This window comes from Vanacampus margaritifer, chromosome 4 (genome assembly GCF_051991255.1).
Source record: "Vanacampus margaritifer isolate UIUO_Vmar chromosome 4, RoL_Vmar_1.0, whole genome shotgun sequence".
Lineage (NCBI taxonomy): Eukaryota > Metazoa > Chordata > Actinopteri > Syngnathiformes > Syngnathidae > Vanacampus > Vanacampus margaritifer.
The window spans coordinates 21,715,675-21,736,288 of record NC_135435.1 but is presented as its reverse complement, the minus strand read 5'-3'; the positions used below and the strand labels follow the sequence as shown (position 1 = coordinate 21,736,288).

The following is a 20,614-nucleotide window of genomic DNA, read 5'->3' as shown; positions in this document are numbered from 1 at the left end:
GACATTTTTGGTGGGCATACTAAACTGCGCATGGGGGTCTGGGAGTCAGCAGGGATTAAATAGAACGAATGCCTTACAGGAATAATCTTCTACTAAAAGTTTGCTTGTTCTCACCTAAAATTTGTTTTTCTTTCTTGATGAATTTTTAAAATCTACAAATATGAGGAAATGACAAAAACAGGGAGAATAATTAGTGGAAAGTATTTGGATAAAGATCGCAAAAATTGAATTGTTTGGTGATGGGAGATTCCCAGCACCTGTAGTTCTTCAGGACAAGAAACAATCTATAGTTGCTCCGGTGCCAAAAGAAAATCGAAGGGACCTTTGAAGAAGTTTGAGGGATGAGTCACGATGAGTCATGTTTTCCACGGTAATAAACACCAATTTCACTTTTAAATACAATCGCAGTCACTCAGTCAATTGAACTTTTCTGTACAAACCTCGTGCCGGTTGACACCTTGAGGGTGTTACTGTCAGTGTAGCGCAAAAGGTCGAAGCTGCAGCAGTATTTGGAGTATAAAAAACAGCTTTATTCTCAAATTGAAGATGATCTTGATAAAAGCTGCAAGATGATTTTTTTTAAATCCATGTTTTTGACTGCTGATGTGGTTGCTTGTCAGACAGTCCATTTATTTTGTATAGGGTGTGTTCTTATTATTGTCCTTAGTTACTGGAGTCTATTCCAGCTCATACTGGGGTAAATCGCAGGACACATATTAGACGAATGAGCATTCACACTGTGACTTGCATGATATCTAGTGATAGACCGATATGAGTTTTTCAAGGCCGATACCGATTATTAGTAGTCAAGCAGGCCGATAACTGAAATTTCAAGCTAATGTTCATTTGCAATAAAAGAGAAAATATTAGCGTCATAAAGAAATCCCAAAATAATAATAATAAACTTTTTCTTTTGATTTAGATTTTTTAATAATTATAACAAAATTTGCAAAATAAAAAATTAAGCAAGTAAATAGTTCCCTAAAGTTTTCTACTGTAAATAAGGATTTCTAAAATGTCAACATAATTTCCTAATTCCAACATAACACATACATATTTTTTTCTAATTTTTCAAAATAAAAAGTTCCGATTGTTAGCATCATTTTTGTAAAGGGGAAATTTAAATCAATCCATAAATGAAAAGTTCCCTGAGCAACAAATGCGACGGCGACGGCGGGTTTGTGGGAAAGCCTTGTTTTCTCCCTCGCCGGAGACTCATGTGATCCAGGAAGGAGGACGGGAAGTGTGACGGACAGCCGGGAGCACCACTTAAGCGCGTCACAGGACCAGAAAGTCTTCCGGAGCGTCTGTCTAGTCTGCTCGTGTTTGCCGATACTATGGGAAGCTTCCATCCCGTAATGTGTTCGTGAGTTGGATTTTACTGGTTGGAAGCATCCAGAGAAGCATGAGCTAGAAGCTCGCCCGACAACATGAACCGGGAACTGGAGTATATGTTCATCGATGTAAGTTTTTGCCGAATATTTTAACAAATGAGATTGAGCAGTCAACATCATGATCATGAAGAAACTTTTTCCTCTTATTATTATTATTATTATTATTATTGTCAGTGTTGTGCTTCTTGACTGCCCTCATGGGGACACACCCTTAGTTTGGTGCAAAAAGTTTATTGGTCTTATGTTTATTTTCCATACATTTTTGCAGCTATATTATCCACTTGTAAACGTTTGCATTTTGAGTGATATTTGCATCCAGGTGCTCAGATACTTATTTTTAGCTCGTGGAGTTGCTAATGGTCACCCATTGAAACTTGTGTTCTGGTGGTCACATACTTATCCATAGTTAATGCCTGTTCAAATTCTCATAGATTTGGTCAGTAAAGGGAGAGAGATGCCATAGCAAGACGTTAGCACAGTCATCACTGATCCACTTAATGCGATTAGACCAGGCACAGCGTCTTAACCCAAGATCAGAGTATCTTGTTATCACGTTCAGCTGCACCTTTGGGTGGTAGCGGACTTCCCTGATACCGCTCTCTGGCCGCTAATGCGGTGGGTTCCGGCCTCATGACGTCATGCCGAGCAGAAAAACAGCAGCTTCTCACATGAGTGGCATCATGTGACGACGCCCCAGCAGTCAGCCACTCCGTTGACTTGGCTTTTACTTCGAATATGTGCACTGAATGCATTTCACATTCCGTTCTGGATGCTGGTCAAATCGTGGGAGTAGCTTCATGTTAATGAGTCATGTAGTTTAGAATGGCGATACTCTTAATTGGACAGCGATTATGTGTTTTTTTTTTTTATAGTATTGCGGAATTTGCGGCAAGCCTTCTTTCACAAAAATAGCTGCTCTAAAGATAGCATGTTTTAATTACATTCTACAGTCGAAACGCCGGCGCGATACTGTACCACTCCAGTCCTGTAGGGGGCGGTCATGCAATTCTCAAGTGACTCCACAAAAACAAAGTAAGCTCTTTTCACTGCGATGCCATTCGCGAGAACTTGGCCCTGATGCAAGTTGACCCTAACAAAGAAAAAAAAAATCAAGTAAATTATCATTATGTAGCTTTGCCTCGATCTGTACAGATATTAAATGAATGCAAATAAATTTACCAACCAATAAATGGTGATCAAAGCCATGCCTGATGAGATGATTAATGAGGTAATCAACTGTGCACGGGTGCAGAGGAGTCACAGCGGGTCAGCCTGATGAAGAGTGAAAGGCTCAGTGATCAGCATTAGCAAGGTGAAGTCCTTTAATCTGTCAATTGACTTTGCACAGCAACACTGAGGTTTAATGCCACGCCCAAAAGATTCAACCCTTCCTTTATGCACAGTCACTACTCTTCTGATGCATGTGACTTCCAAACCTCAGTTCCTGGAATGAGGACATTTTTAGACTTTGCATTGCGACAACAACAAAATTCACATCGGCATGATCCAACTTCAGCGAGTTTCGCGGGAGCATCCGGGGAAGACGTTCGGGGCAGCTTCGGAAACAGACTCGACTCAGCCGTCCGAACTTGAGATCTTCGAGGTGATTTGATGAGCTTTTAGCACCGTTTTAATTGGAATGTCTCTTCTTTCACATTGAGAAATACTCGCTAGCCATGCTCCAAAAGCTGTGCAACGTCAGCCTGGCAAGATTTCTTGTTAACTTAATTAACCACTAGAGAGGAGCAAAATAGTAGGTGCTCTGGTTTCCTCTTTCCAGAAACATGCATCTTCGGTTAGTTGAAGACTCCAAAGGTGTGAATGTGAATTATTATTGTTTGTCAAAGGTAAACTCGGAATGGCTCTAGCTGGCTTGTGACCCTATTGAGGACAAGGATGGACAAATGAATATCTTAGTGATGGTAATAATATATTGTTCCCTTCTCAAGCAATCAGGTTTTCGTCTGTTCTGGGACAAAAGTCAAAAGTTTCTGCTGTACTATTGTTTACACACAGAAGAGAAAGTAATGGTAATTAAAAGGTGGTCTGGTTGGGTGAAATAAGATTAGTCCATTTTAAAGCCTTTGATAGCCTAATCAGCTCCTGATCCTTCGTCGCAGTTAAACCAGGATTAGCGTCATGCTATCCTCCCTATTGCCTTGGAGGGCGTAGCATGGATGCAAGGTAAACGGTCTTGGTTGTTGATACTCCGTAGAATTGAATGAACATGTGTTAAGGTGAGTTCAATGCGGTCTGAGTCTCAGTACGCCAATGATTTGTGATGTCGCTAATGCATGCCGCCCGATACACACCAGCCACATTGGTCTCGCTCTTCTCTTTTGTCCTGCAAAATATCTGTCGGCGTGTTTCAACCTTCACCTCGTCTAATTCCGACTGGATTGTGTGATGTCATAGTGTGTTCAGATGCCGCATACTTCAGTGATGCCTAATTCCTCTTGATTTGGGCTTGACGCCTCATCCGAAACTGAAAGGATCTAGTCACGTGCTAACTAGTGTAGCAACGATGCCTCCACGAGGTGCGATGTTGCTCAAAACCTGGCACTGCTATTTTTAGCCCCCCCACCCCCACCACCCATTCCATTTATCCTTCCTCCCCAGCCCAGCCCCTTTTGGTTGCTAGGCTGGCTGCTGTGGTGCTCCCTGCGGGGAAACGAGAAAATGAAGCAAAAAAAAAAAAATGTAGCAGGGACCAAAGAAGCACTGAGGATGCTTTGTTTTCCCTCAGTGATGACACTGGCAATCGATGGCTTACAATAATAATCGGATCTTTTTAAATGTCACCTCTACAAGCTCACTATTAAAGCCTGAAGCCAAGTATTCGCCAAGTTTGACCGTTCAGTTCGCCATGGTAACGTTTGGAACAGTAAACGCTTGGCATTTTTTTAACCTCTTGATGTTTGCTTGACCAAAATGTGCCTTTTGTGTTCCTCCCCTCTCCTATTTTATTGTTGCATAGTAGTTGTCATGGTTACTTTTTGTACTTTAACAGCGCATACCCGATTAAACAGAACTGAGGTTCTTGGTGAGGCCGTAACAGACTCCCAGTTAAAAACATGGATTGTGCCAAGTCCCAATGTTGTACAGGGTGTCCATAAAGTCTCTTTACCATTTCAAAAATTTATTCAAAATGCAATTGATTAGATATTTTATTTAGATTTGTTCTATTGTATTCAGCGTTTATTAAAGTTTTTTTTATCACACTGCATTTGTGTGTTTCAGGGATCCTGTTTGTCAAAGGTCAAAGGTCGCCCACTCCTTCCTTTATCTAACACTGTCCCCGTCTGCATAAATTTCTTGTGCCATGCACGAATTGACGGACGTGATGGTGGATTTCTTCCATACTTAGTTCTGTAGTTTCGCTGAGTCTGCCTATCCGATTTTGTTTCAATAAACCATGAGACACATTGCGGCTTCTTTTGAGGGGGTAGCCATTTTGTAGGGGTTCATTCAACATCACCTCTTTGACAAACAGGATCCCCGAAACACACAAATGCAGTGTGATTAAAAAAAAACTTTAATAAACACTGAATACAATAGAACAAATCTGAATAAAATATCTAATCAATTGCATTTTTAATACATTTTTTAAATGGTAAAGAGACTTTATGGACACAATGTATTTTTATGAGCTAATTTAAGGTGGCCAACCCTGGTCCTCGAGAGCCACAATCCAGCCTGTTTTCCATGTTTCCCTCCTGCAGCGCAGCTGAATCTAATAATCAGCTAATCAGCCAGCTTTGCAGAAGCCTAATAACGAGCCTGATCATGAACCAGGTGTGTTAGGGGAGAGAAACATGGAAAACAGGCTGGATTGTGGCTCTTGAGGACCGAACTTGGCCACCCCTGCAAAACACGCTTAGGTTCGTTGTCAATTGTCTGTAGGTGTGAATATGAGTGTGGGTGCTTGTTTGCCATGTGTGGCCATTGCAGGTTGTTGTAACTCGCCTCTCGCCCGTATTTAGTTTAGGTTGTAGCTCACCTGCCACCCTAATGTGGACAAGGCACTATAGATAGAAGATGGATGGATAGATGGACGTTATTGCCATGTGAATAAGCAAGAAGCGATCCGACATTTAGTCCTGGTAATACATAACCAAGTATGTATTTGTCATGTGACAGGTATTAAGCATCCTACTACTAAAACCAGTCAAGCAGATGACAGTCAGCAAGGCGGCATGACCATGATGTCATGATTCCCTTGACTGGTAATGAAGCAGCATTTCCAATTAAAAGTCTCCGTCTCGTTGTGCGCTCCTGCACAATAAGACCTCTTTTTCCCTCCAGCGTGGGATCGTGTTTTAAGTAACTGAACCGAAGACGCAACAAAATCAGCCTTCAAATGTCCGGCATCGCAGCGTGTTCGTTCCTCGACTCGACTGCGAGCAAATGAGGCTGAGCGGAGGGAAAATCCTCTCGTGTGCAGATTATCACACGCAAAGGTTTTTGGGGATTTAAATCCTGACTTGTGGATAACACGTCTCACAGAAGTATTTGGACAGTGGCGGCCCGTTTTGCTCTGATAGCCCTTCGTAAAATCCAGTACAGTTTTTTAAAAATGGTTTAATGTTTTTTTTTTTGGGGGGGGGGGGGTATGTGAATGAAAGCAGGAGTACCTGAATGACAGCTCATGCAGTCTCAGGAGAGAACATGTGAACTCGCGCAGGAAGGCCTGAGCCAAAATTCGCAGGAACTCTCAGCTGTGATGTGCTAACCACTCGTCCATTGCGCTGCCCTATTTGATTCACTTACCTCATTTGATCCCAAAAACGTATAAATACATTGTGTTATGCATTCATACGTTGTTGTTTTTTTAAATGTTTTTTTTGTGCTAGAGCGTACAGAAGGCTTTGATTCAGTCTCCGAATTGCAGAGAACGGGTGAAGAAATTGTAGTAATTACAAACACGGCCAGCAGGTGGCAGCAGAGTAAAAGAGATCAACCAGGGCCAACCTTTGCGGTTCTAAACAGATTTATGAATAATGATGAAACTTACCTATTTTTTTTTGCTAATTCCTGCAAAACTGAAACAAATTGAAATTTTGGTAGGTTCCATGTTTTTTATAGCGATAGAACACAATATTTTGTGGGCCTTGCAAAATCAGTCAAAATAAAACAGTAAAACAGCCAGGAGCGAAGAGGGTTGCTTCAGTGAAAATGGCTGGGAGTGACATCATGAGTATTAAATGATGCTCAAATTCTTTACCTCTTCTTTAATGCTGCCACTGGAAATGAAGTGTATGTACACATGTATAAAACGGCTATAACTTCAAATGTTTTTAAATTTGTGTGAAACTTCATAATAATCATGAAAGTCTACACTCTTTTTTTTCACCCCATTTAAAATCCATTGTCAAGGCAAAATACGCTCTCACCTAATTTTTTTTACTTTTGACAACGTGCATAATAACAACAATGGCAGCTGCTATTCTAATGTCCGTAGTGACACAACTCAATTTCATATTTTCAAGGCAACATGAGATTAAAAGTCAACTAATCAAATGATCCCACACCGTTCAAAAACCAGATTAAATGGATAAAACTTGCTAGAATTTGTTCCGCTAAACCCCTTTAAAGTCCTCATTCCTTTTGGCCTCGCTTATGTAATGTCAAATGCCACACACATCCACAAAGTTGTTAAGGTCACCATGTGGTGCTTGTGGCAGTGGTTCACTGGCCTTTTATCATTACAAGGAAGACCTCTATGAACGAGTGCGCGCGATTTCGTGTTCAATTCACATTTTACCGCCATGTGACCGGCAGCATTCATGGCTGTTTTTCCATGCTCTGTGATCAGCTGATTACATCCAGTCTCGACCTCATGAGAACTTTTTTTTTTATAGTCAAGCGTGTGTGCTTGTGTCTTGTATGTGTGTGGTAAAGAGAGAGACAATTGTGCGGCGGCACACAATCCACAAGTGCTCAATCTGGTTTGCCGTTTGCTTTGGCTGTGTGTTCCCACAAATGTCTGTTTCATTTGGGCAAAACAACATTTCCTATAGCGATCGCTTATATTTGGAAATAGTAACTGTAGGACTGTAATCCTATTTCTGCATATGTCTGCCTAAAGTTTTATTTTTATATTTTCTCTTCAGGCCTTAGTGGGTACGTGGGATGTTTTTTGTTTGTTTTTTTGTTACTTGTTTGTTTAATTTCTTTACTGTGCCTGTTGTTTGAACTCTAGACTGAAAGTCTATAACTAAAGTACTACTACAACTAATAATTAGGGATTGCCAAGTACTGATACCAGGATTATGGGGCCGATACCCGGCTTTATTTTAAGGTATCGGTACTCGCAACTCTGTGGCTGTTTACATTTATGAGTTGAGAAAAATGCTCAATTGTCTTTATTTAAAATTACCTGTCATATATATATATATATATATATGACAGGTATATATATGATATATATAATTTTATTTTATTTTTAATGGAGGCTGCAGGGGGATTTTATGTATCAAAAAGAACTCGTAGTATCGATACTCATTATCAATATCGGTGACTACTCAAGAGTTGAGTACTTAGCTACTAAATGTGGTATCAAACATGCCTACTAATTATAATAGCTTGCATTTTGAAAAAATTTACACAAAATACACAAATACGTGGTATTCTTTGAACTTTTTCTGTGAACTACCCAAGTTAAAAACATTGCAAGACAATTCTTACTTCCGCAATGTGCACTTACACCACCCTGGTTTTAATAGGAATGAAGGGAGCCGCTTCGATTGGCCTGGAGTCGGTTGCATTCTATCCCACAACGGCACAAAACACCCTATTCTTTCTACGCTAATCAAGCAAAATACCAAAAGAGAAAAAAAAATATATCACTCGTGACAACTTGCATATTATGAGATTTAACTACAGTAATTTTTGGATTATAAGGCGCACCTGACTATAAACCGTGCTAGCTCAATTTGGGGAATATTCGAGTTTGTTACACATATAAACCGCATCCGACTGTAAGCCGCAGGTGTTTTAATGTTACCGCACCGGGTTTCCGCTACTTTCTTTTCAATAATGAGGGCGCAAATTGTCTCACTCTCATTATGTCTCTCCTACTGTTGGGCTCACTTGGTTTGTTTTGTTCTGCCTGCCGCTCTTGCACTACCTTTTATAGTGCGCCCCCTTGTGATATGATGGATAAGCCGCTCCTTTGTATTAGCCGCAGGGTCGAATGCACGTGAAAAAAGTAGCGGCTTGTTGTCCAGAAATCACTGTAGTCACGAAAGAAGCCAACGCAGCAGTCTACGTTTTCCGTCAGAGCTTTTTGGCAAACAACGCATAGGGAATTCAAATCCATTGCAAGATAATAATAAGTTCCCTCTGGGCATGTGATGACTAGCATTCCCACTCTATCTAGTTACATGCTATTAAATACCATGCTCATTGCAGATAGTATCGCAAGGGTGCTGACACTTATTTTGGTGTCTTTTCTTTTTGTGGACTGATGATCCTCGTTAAGAAAAGGTGGATGAAATTAAGCTGTCTTCGTTCCCAAGGCGTACCAGGCAAGCCTATGGGGGGCGTTTTTTAATCAATTTGTCATAATATGTCCCCTCTAATTTTAGGAACATGTGACATCACAGTGTTTTAACTGTGGTCTCAAAATCTCTAAAGCCATCATCCCTCTTGACGTCTTTTTTTCCTGTCCATGTCCTTCACAGTGTGCTCGGGTGTGGATCCCCGACAACGAGGATGTGTGGAAGTCGGCCGAGCTAGTTAAGGACTATAAAAATGGCGACGGCTCCCTGCAGCTCATGCTGGAGGATGGAACGGTGAGTAGTGCTTCTTCTTCCCCATACCAATCTTCAGCTCATTTGTTCATCTTCACACCTCTAGTAAGACACATCAGAATCTCATTAGCGTTATTGGTTTTGTTATTAGCTGGCAAAACAAATGAGGTTTACCAAGATGCTCTCAGGGAGCAATTTAAATATACAGCTGCAAATTTAATTTGACTATCTTTGGAAATCAGATGTGTGCCGTTCCTTCCAGTACAAATACAGTTGAATGCCGCTCTTGCCCTAATTTAAAGCAATTCTTATTGATAGTATCTATCGCTCCATCCAACTTGATGTCAATTGTCCATAGATATGAATGTGTTTACCCAGTGTAGAAAATTGATGGATGGATATTTTAATCTAAACATCAGAATGCCTTATTAGATAGATTGCAGTTTGTGTAGTGTAGTCTTGATGTTTTTTATAATTATGCCGTGATGTGATAGCTGTGTTATCAAGATACCAAATGCAAGTCTGGCTGGAATCTCCTGCTCTAAAATATTTCAAAATCCAAACGAATCACCATTCGAGGTTCCACTGTAAAACTGCATTTTCTTTTTTGTTCTAAGGTTTGCAGCATCTCTGTGTTGTAATTAGGCATTCACTGTCACGGCAAACTGTACAGAAAGCTTAATGAGGCGGGTTCTGTGGCGCGGTTGGACGAGCATCTGACGGCGGTGTATGTTTAATTGAATTTTTCCAAAAATGATGTTTGAAGATGAAGCGTGCCAGTCAAAAAGCAATTTGCAGCAGTGCCACCGTCAACTTAATTGTAAACAACAACGTAGTTGAGCAGGGTGCTTTCACCAAAGTCATGAGGAGTACATCCCATGATATATTTCTGATGCGATACACTTGTGTGTGTGAAATGCATTTGGAATACGTTCAGTGGGCGGTGACGTTTTATTGATTATTTCAACAACAGCTGCCCGCAATTCCAGACAGACAAGTTGATTTAGCCCCGAGCTATCCCTTCCAGCAAATCCTCTCAATGGATTTTAACTATTACTCCAATGGATGTGTTATTTGAAGGAAACTATTGAAAATGTTTTTTCCAATGAAGGAAGGGGTGAGTACATGAATGGATACTTTTGGAGCTCAGTGTATAAAATAATGAAAAATTAAGAAACAAAGGAGAGGACAAGCGGTTCAGATATTGGATGGAGTATGATAGATATTGTAACATTTTTAATACTTCATTTCATATATTAACCATTGTTACACATTATCAACATTTTAATTCTTTATATTAACCTTGTCGAAATGTTTTGTGTCCTGTGCAGAGCAAGTGGTGTTGATTTCGGTATAATCTGACCTTAAACTGGGACATACTATTTAGTCTAAAAAAGTTCCTTCTCAGCGTTTTGTGCGAAAACACATTTGGTCCTTGAGAACAGAATCTGTTTTGAACACCCACACCTGACTCTGTTTTCGCCATCGCTCACGGAAAAGTACCAGAGAGTATGTTTTGTCTACAAATGAAAGAGACGAGGTCTTTTAACTATAAGAAACCGTTGTACATGCGGAAGAACTACATTTGACGCTCTGAATCCCACCTGTTTAAGTGATGAATTAGAGGCTGTTATCTGTCCAGAGATCTCTGACTGATTAAAAATCATTTTTGCAAAGGTGTATTTTTCTTACATTAAATCTATCTTCATTTTTGGAACACGCAAAGAGGACAAAATAATTTTATTCCTCTTTCAAGTACTACCACTTTATGTCATATTTTAACTAGACAATGAGCTTAGTCTATATCAGTATATCAAAGAAGCCCTAGCCTCTTGTAGAAGTTGAGATAATCTTATTGGAATGCGATTGGAATGTGAAACAAGTTACTTTTATACCACATGCACATACTACATTTCTAATTTTTTTTTTTTTAACACTTCAATTCCTTTTTCTTAATTCCACTAGCTTAGTAGTTCTCAAAAATATTAAACCTCACTCCACTGTGCATATTATTATTATTTTTATTATTATTATTATTTATTTATTTATTATAAAAACATTTTAAAGAAGTTCCCTGATGTCTCAAATTTTTTCTGACGGTCTTTGGTCAAAATACACAAAGGATAAACAATAGGATAAAGAATTAAAATTAATATTTTTAAAGTACTTAACATCAATTTCTAACACTCTAATGGAAGTTAAGTGTTTTTTCTGTTGCGGTGGCTCTATCTTCTCCCTACTCGCTCACCCCTTGTTCTACCGGGCCAATAAGCTTTCATTACCATAGCGACTGGCGTGGAGCTAGGGTACGCGAGTAGGAGATTTCCTCAAATGGCCCAAAGTCTAAACAGAAAGTTTAATCAACTGCTGATCCCAGTGGTTGCTAACTTTTGTTGCTAACCAAAATTCTGCTGATAAACATTCAATTTAGGTTTTCCACGAAAAGTGGGGCAAACAAAAACAAAACTACAAAAGTATTAAAATATTGGAAAATTTGGAATACAAATCTGTGAATATGCCAATCCGCCAAACCACGAGTAAGCGGGAGTCGACCGTACAATACAATAGCTGAGTGGAAACAGTCCTTTCTAATATGTGTACTTGAGAGCCTGGTAATGACAAATCTCTTGATTTCCCTCACTCAGAATTTTGAGCACAAGCTTGACCCCAAGACCAAGAATCTGCCGTACCTGCGAAACCCTGACATCCTGGTGGGTGAGAATGACCTCACGGCGCTCAGCTACCTCCATGAGCCGGCGGTGCTGCACAATCTTAAAGTCCGCTTCATTGACTCCAAGCTCATCTACACTTACTGCGGTAGGAGGGCACTTTGTGTTGTATGTTCTTGTTGTGAAAATCCATTAATTGTATGTAAATGTGAATCATAACATTGCAATAGTTTATTATTGAACTCCGAACATAACTTTTTATCAGTGCCAGCATGCCAAATGTCACAGTTCACGATGGGCAAGTTTTGATGATAATTTATCCCAGGTTTGTCATCAACTTGATACAATCAAATGCATCACCTAAAATAGACACCACCTTGTCCGCTTAATTACCTCACTTTATAGATTTTAGTGACACGAAACACACTCCCTGTTCAACTGCTGACCCCCGTGGTTGCCAACTCTGTTGCGAACCAAAACAGCAGCACCCACTCTTAGTGTAGCATATTACCGCATGTCACCTGCACGGTATTAAAATGATCACACAACTTCCAGTAATTAATTTGACATATTTTGTAATTAGAAATATCAATCTATTATTTTTTGTTGTTGTGATTAATCCTGTGGTATGCATAGCTAACTTGTGATTAATCGATAATTAATTGGGACATTTTTATATGTTATATGTATATTCTTAATTTAATATAAAATATATATTTTTCATGCTTTTAATGCTATTATCAACATATGAGTGAACAAATATGCTTCCCGTATGGAAATATATCCAGGATTCGGTACTGTATCGGTTCAAATGTGACCTATCCCTAGTAGGCCATTGGTCCAGTCTGTAGTTGGGTACATAATCACCCCCATTCACCTGCTCCCCAAAATGTATAAATACATTCTATTTTAAATGTTTTAAGTGTCCCAAAGACATATTTATACTTTTTTTTATGATAGAGCATGCAGAAGGTTTTGATGCAGTCTCTCAACTGCAGAGAACGGTTGAAGAAATTGTAGTTGTTACAAAAACGGCCAGCAGGTAGCAGCAGAGCAAAAGAGATCAACCAGGGCCATGTTGAAAACAGTTCATTTACCCACAGTTCTAAACAGATTTGTGAATAATGATGACACTTAGCTATATTCTAATGCTAATTGCTGCACAATGAAAACAGATAGAAATATACTTTTTTTTTCCTGATGAAAGAAGAGACTCTAATCTTTATTTTGGTATGTTTTTTATAGTAATAGAACACAATATTCTGTGGGCCTTGCAAAATCAGTCAAAATCCAGTAAACCAGCCGGGAGCGAAGGGGGTTGCTTCAGTGAAAATGATTGGGAGTGAATGAGTTAATGTTATATGGAAGTTTTCTTGAAACATTTTCCACCACTTTGCAACCCTAATCATATTTTTGGTGTTCCCTGTGTGTCGCAGGGATTGTCTTGGTGGCCATCAACCCGTATGAGACGCTGCCCATTTACGGGACAGACATCATCAATGCGTACAGTGGTCAGAACATGGGAGACATGGACCCGCATATCTTCGCTGTAGCAGAGGAAGCTTACAAACAGATGGCGAGGTTTGTATGATCCTGTACTTGATTGTAGCTTCAAGTTGTTGCTCTTCGGAGTTTGTAGGTCATATCTAAGCCGGAAATAGACTCACGGTGGTGTCACTTTTGCTCTTTATATCACTTACTAAATGGAGTTGGTCCCTGATCCATTTTGCTTTTGATCTGTTACAGACACATTTAGAGACTAATTTTGAATTATTTGACTGATGGGCGTTCATATTTTGATGCTCCAGTATAAATACTTGACGTACAATAACAACTGTTGACTTCTACAGCATATTGCTTATGTGACATTTCCAAATAAGAGTGCAGCAAGTGTGTTGCAGAGCCTTCCAACAGCATTTTAAGGTCGAGTCAAGAAACATTCCCGCACCCAAAGGGCTGCATGAGCGAGAGTTCATGAAAGAGGGCATTCTAAGGAATATCCTGTCCTCAGGGAGAGGGAGGGTTCAATGGGTAGCCTGAGATGAAAAATGTCAAGCGTCTCAGAGCCTGCCCAGTTTCTTCTACAATGACGTCCCTGATACCAAAGCACAAAAAAGAGCTTAGAAGAGAAATGCAGCTGACACTTCACTCCATGTGACACACAAACAGTACACGATACAGTACAACCAATCAGCAGATGAAACTATGAAAATGTCATATCACGGTTACCGTGAACGAAATTATCACGGTTATTGGAATTCTCACAATATTATTAAAATAGATCTTAGATCTGGGGGAAAAAAATCTGACGTGCTTTGAATACAATAAATATAAAGTCAGGATCACTATGTACTTATTAACATTAAGGATTGTGAATGACATGCTAGACCCCACAAAATTCAATTAAAAATAGCTGAGGTGATAGTGATGTATTCAAAAGTCGTGGGACTCTACCAAAAACATTTAATTTCATTTTTGGTGCCCTCGCTGTTTCGCGGGTTTTTGTTTTTTTAGTGCAATTTTGCATGTAGGGCTGCTCGATGATGGAAAAAAAGAATATTCACGATTTTTTGGTGTAATAATGAAATTATTCAAATGATTATTTTTTGTTGCAAAATGAGAAAATGATTAAACATTTAAAAATATTAAGAAAAATACAATTATTTGAAACACTCTAATTATGTAAGTTTCTTTTGGACCAAACACGATTTATTAAATTTGTCATTTTAAAATATAAAAGGTGCAAATATATAAATTTAAACAACTCAAAATTTGTATTAATAATCTTTTATTTTTGTTCACGATTGTGCTGATTTTGCAATTGTGGAATGTAAAAGAATTTAAATTGTAATTGAATTTCGATTCATTGCACAGCCCTTTTTGCACGCATTTTTTACAGTAATGTACCTATTTTATAAATGTATGAAGGTTTGAACATTAAGAATGTTTAAGCTAGAGAGAAATAGAAGAAAATATAAATGCCTCGATGAAAAACATTTATAATACATGTAAAACAAAAAGCTAACTACTTAGTATTTTTTGGAACCTAATCCCAGCAGAAAACCAGGAAACGTTAATTAAATTTAGCGTTTATTGTAGTGTTCTCAGTTGAATCAAATGAAAATATTTGAAGATTTACAATGTTTTGTAATACAATTAGATTTTGTTTGACTAGAAATAATGTTTGTTTTCTATCAGGCTACTAGACACTTAAACAGATTACTTACTGACATTTTTAAGTGCAATAATACTGTAATCTCTTCGATCCCAACTGACTTCGGGCAAAAGGCGGAGTACATTCTGGACGCTGACGCCACCAACCAATTATAGGGTAAATAGAGAGACCGAAAAATATTGACACTGCCAATGAGTGGTAATTGACCCCAGTGAGTGTACCACTTCACCATGGAGTAATTATAGGATATATTATTATTTAATAGGATTTCAAGATTTGAATTTAGTCGGCAGTATCTATTCTCCAATGTTAAAATTCAACTATATTCAAGCTTTGAAAGAACATCCCCCTCTCTCTCAACCTTAAAGCGACCCCGCAAACGGCACTTTACCTTAAATCTGTCATTAACCAAAATGAAAATTTGAAAACTCTTGATACAAACTTTACTGGTAAAAGCTTTATCACTAAATCGCATTGAGTAAATTGTGCCACCGAGAAGCAGCGGTTCAGTTTAGCGTCTTGTTGCAGGGATGAAAGGAACCAGTCCATCATCGTGAGCGGCGAGTCGGGGGCAGGAAAGACCGTATCAGCCAAGTACGCCATGAGGTACTTTGCCACGGTCAGTGGCTCGGCCAGCGAGGCCAATGTCGAGGAGAAGGTGTTGGCTTCCAACCCAATCATGGAGGTGACTCTCTTATTCCAATTCCTCTCTCATGCTCCACTTACCATCCTCTCCCCACTGTGAGCATCGCTCCCCCCCCTCCCCTCCTTTCCGCCGCCACCCAGCTCTGACCAATCAGAGAGGAGCTTTACGGAATGAATAGAAAGCTTTCTTCCGTCACAGTGATGTCACCGCGACATCTATAACTGCATCAGCCTTTTCCCATATTACGGAACCTGCATGTGTGTGTATGCAGGAGGGCCAAGGGATGCTTGTGTGAGGCATTTAAATGACTTTGGCTGATGCAGGCAGTTTAGATATGCAGTGAAAGACTGGATTGTTGGCTTCAGCAACAACACACATTGCAGTAAAACCTCTACAATGTTTGACCATTTACAAAGTACAATCATTTGGAATTAAATCAAACTGGTGCCATCATAAAATCCATATTATATATACATGTAATTTGGTTATAATTAAATATTTCATATTACTTCAGACTGAGACACATGCAATATTTCACCCAAAATTGTTCTTTGAATTGTACATCACAAAATGACAAGAAAAGTTGTTTCCCGCCAGGCTATCGGAAACGCTAAGACAACTCGGAACGACAACAGCAGTCGCTTTGGGAAGTACATCGAGATCGGCTTTGACAACCGCTACAGAATAATCGGCGCCAACATGAGGACATATCTGTTAGAAAAGTCCAGAGTGGTGTTCCAGGTGAGTGAACGAACATTCAGGTTGGCTATGTATTGCTTTTTTTTCTTTTTCTTTTTTATTTCTTCATTGTTTATTTTTTTTCTTTTTAACTCATTAGCTCCCAAAAACGTTCTATTTTAAATATTGCCATGATTCCAAAAACGTATTTATACATTTTTTTATCTTTTTTTTATTTTTTTTTATGCTTCAGCATACAAAAGGCTTTGATACAGCCTTTGACCCGAAGAGGTTGCTTAAAACAATGGTAGTTATTACAAAAAAAACGGCCAGCAGGTGGCAGCAGAGTATAAGAGATCAACCTGGGCCATGTTGCAAACAAGCTTTTTTCCCCAGGAATGTGAATAATTATAAAACGTAGCTATATTCTAATGCTAATTGCTGCAAAATGGAAACAGATACAAATATACTTTTTTCCCTGATGAAAGAAGAGACTCTATTCTTTCCTTTGGTATGTTCCATGTTTTTATAGCAATAGAACACAATATTCTGTGGGCCTTGCAAAACCAGTCAAAATCCAGTAAAACAGCCGGGAGCAAAGGGGGTTGCTTCATTGAATCAGTTAAAGTAAATAATACAAGTATTTGCAGTATCATTTATTAAGTTTGTTTTGACACAGGCACAAAACCGATTCTCTCACACTGGATGTAATTCAGAATGTTTCTATAATGAGACGTGGTTTCATTGGTATGGTAGACTGGAAGACTAAAGTGAAGTATTTAAATTTTATGATCAAAGATACATATAAGATTATTTGACTTTTATGCAGTGGAGTTCATTTACATTTCAATTAACTTTCTTAACCAGAAAACTTGCAGAAAAGTCTCCTCAGCATTTATAATCGCCATCAGCACAGTTTTTTAAAATTACATTCTCTCAACTTTCATATTTTCTGGAGATAGCGGGAATTGTTGTTATGCATTATATAGGAATGACAAGCGCAAAACGAGAAAACGGTTCAGCAGATCAAGAGATGTTCTGATATGCTGGATTGTTGCATTTTTAGCAATCTGTCCTGTAACAACGGGAAGCCTGTGTCAACAATATGTTGCATAACAACAGAATAAACAGATCTATTTGGAATACTGTTTGTTCATGCTTTGGATGAGGTCTTCACAAGTAACACACATAATTAGTGTCATGATAAGAGTGAATGGTTGCCAGTGGGTGGAAACACGGTAGGGAGACAGTTAAGAAGGACAAAGTGAGGAACTTTATTGATACTTGACAAGGAAGGGGAATAGACTAGGACGGGCCAGAACGTGACTGGACTGGACTTGAGAGGACTGGTGGCCAAGACTTGACTGGATGAAGGGAAGATGGACACCATGACTGGACCGGGCGAGGGGAGGCTGCTCGCCACGACTGGACTGAACGAGACAAGGCTGGTCGCCACGACTGAACTAGACGAGATTAAGCTGGTCGCCACGATTGGACTGAACGAGACGAAGCTGGTCGCCACGATTGGACTGAACGAGACAAGGTTGGTCGCCACGACTAGACTAGACGAGATGAGGCTGGTCACCACGACCGGACTAGACGAGACGAGGCTGGTTGCCACGACTGGGCTGAACAAAACGAGGCTGGTCGCCTTGACTGGACTAGACGAGACGAGGCTGGTCACCACGACTGGACTAGACAAGACGAGGCTGGACTGGACTAGACGAGATGAGGCTGGACTGGACTAGACGAGATGAGACTAGACAAGATGAGACGAGGCTGGTCGCCACGACTGGACTAGACGAGACGAGGCTTGACTAGACTAGACAAGATGAGACGAGGCTGGACTAGACGAGACGAGACGAGGCTGGTCACCTTGACTGGACTAGACGAGACGAAGCTGGTTGCCACGACTGGACTAGACGAGACGAGGCTGGTCACCACGGACTGGACTGGACTAGACGAGACGAGACTGGACTAGACGAGACTAGGCTGGTCGCCACGACTGGACTAGACGAGACGAGACTAGACTAGACAAGACGACGAGACGAGGCTGGTCGCCACGACTGGACTAGACGAGACGAGGCTGGTCACCACGACTGGACTAGAGGAGACGAGGCTGGACTAGACGAGACGAGGCTGGACGAGACGAGACGAGACGAGGCTGGTCGCAACGACTGGACTAGACAAGACGAAGCTGGTCGCAACGACTGGACTAGACAAGACGAAGCTGGTCGCCACGACTGCACTAGACGAGACGAGGCTGGACTGGACTAGACGAGATGAGGCTGGACTAGACAAGACGAGACGAGGCTGGTCGCCACGACTGGACTAGACGAGACGAGGCTTGACTAGACTAGACAAGACGAGACGAGACGAGGCTGGACTAGACGAGACGAGGCTGGTCACCACGACTGGACTAGACGAGACGAGGCTGGTCACCACGACTGGACTAGACGAGACGAGGCTGGACTAGACGAGACGAGACGAGGCTGGACTAGACGAGACGAGACGAGGCTGGACTAGACGAGACGAGACGAGGCTGGTCGCCACGACCGGACTGAACGAGACGAGGCTGGTCGCCACGACTGGACTAGACGAGACGAAGCTGGTCGCCACGACTGGACTGGACTAGACGAGGCTGGACTGGACTAGACGAGGCTGGACTGGACTAGACGAGATGAGGCTGGACTGGACTAGACGAGACGAGATGAGGCTGGACCAGACAAGACGAGACGAGGCTGGTCGCCACAACTGGACTGGACTAGACGAGACGAGGCTGGACTGGACTAGACGAGATGAGGCTGGACAAGACGAGACGAGGCTGGACAAGACGAGACGAGGCTGGTCGCCACGACTGGGCTAGACGAGACGAGGCTTGACTAGACTAGACTAGACAAGACAAGACGAGACGAGGCTGGACTAGATGAGACGAGGCTGGTCGCCACGACTGGACTGGACGAGAGGACAGAACGTGGGCAACTTGGCAGAACGTGGAAAACTTGCAGGTGACGTTGGCGATTGGACAGTGACAAGGATGATCGACGAAAACGAGGGTGATAAGACTAAGTGATTTGAATGTAAAAATCTTTAGTTTATAGAGAGAGATTGTTTAAAAAATATGTACAAGGCGTGGAATATGTGGACGCCATGGACAATTTAGAATGAAAGATAATTGGTTTAAATCCCAGCTCGAATGCTATACATCTATGCCAAAATGAAAACCTTAGTTTTGTGTTGATGATGATATTGTCTTCCAGGCGGACGAAGAGCGGAATTATCATATCTTTTATCAGCTCTGCGCATCATCGCATCTGCCAGAGTTCACAAACCTGGAACTGAGTAAGTAACGCAGAAAACCCACCTACTCTGAGCCATCGCATCCAGATGCATCTTAATGTTTACGCTGCCCTCCTTCCTTCCCCTCCACATTTCCAAACGTATTAACCATAGAAGCGGAGGCGTTTTGAATCACTTGTCACATTTCAAGTCAGGCTGTCCGATGATGTCACTGCTGTAGGAGCAACAAATAGGAGTCTGTTGTCGAACAAGCTTTCATGCAGTGCACTCCCACTGTGGACCTGCACCTGCTCATCTTAGAGACACACATGCGCACACACGCCCACAGTTGCTGTTTTCCTCCCCTGCTGACTTGCTAGCTTGCTAAATAGCGTAGTTGTCGCAGTCATATCCGTGCCCCTGTTGTAAAGAATTATTTCCGTGGCACTAATGCTCTTTCGACAGGAACCTGAGCGAGCGAGTAAGCTTTATGTCTGAAATTGGCTTCTCTCCATTTCAGGTAACGCAAACAACTTCCTGTACACCCGGCAGGGCGGCAGCCCTGTTATTGTCGGGGTGGATGACACCAAGGAGCTCTGCACCACCCGCCATGCCTTCTCCTTGCTCGGTAACTTTATTGTTATTATTTTTTAATCTGTGTGATATCCCTAACGGCTGACTGCGGATGTTCATTTACTATGCGTGTGCAGTAGACACTCCAGCCGTCCATTTTCTTTATCAGCTGTCTTTGTAAGCGAGTTAGAACCTATTGCAGCTGACTTTTGACAAGAGGCTTGGTACACATGGGGGGGATGGGCATGTGGCCCCTCGATTAATTGTTTAATTTAACTCATCCACTGCCAAAAACGTTAAATAACGTTTAGTAAAATCATATGGAAGAGTGCCAAAGACGTTAAAATACGTTTTTTTCAAAACAGAGGTGAAACTAACCATTTTCTATTGTTGATTACTGAAAAACGGAATAAGGTAGAAACAAACTTTTTTTTTCTGATGAAAGA

The 20,614-nt window shown here is 40.9% G+C and overlaps 1 protein-coding gene across 4 annotated transcripts in view; it reads left to right on the top strand.

Moving 5' to 3' along the window:
- myo5aa (myosin VAa) overlaps positions 1-20,614 on the top strand; it is a 55,665-nt gene that overhangs the window by 5,193 nt on the left and 29,858 nt on the right. For 3 of the 4 annotated variants that reach the window (XM_077564913.1, XM_077564910.1, XM_077564914.1), the window contains exons 1-8: positions 1,416-1,463; positions 9,080-9,190; positions 11,794-11,965; positions 13,254-13,398; positions 15,521-15,677; positions 16,236-16,379; positions 19,577-19,658; positions 20,116-20,223. In XM_077564913.1, coding sequence (XP_077421039.1) covers positions 1,431-1,463; positions 9,080-9,190; positions 11,794-11,965; positions 13,254-13,398; positions 15,521-15,677; positions 16,236-16,379; positions 19,577-19,658; positions 20,116-20,223 — 952 coding nt within the window. In that variant the 5' untranslated portion in view covers positions 1,416-1,430. Of the gene's footprint in view, positions 1-1,415; positions 1,464-9,079; positions 9,191-11,793; positions 11,966-13,253; positions 13,399-15,520; positions 15,678-16,235; positions 16,380-19,576; positions 19,659-20,115; positions 20,224-20,614 lie in introns of those variants that run through there. The other variant, XM_077564912.1, reaches the window with a different exon arrangement.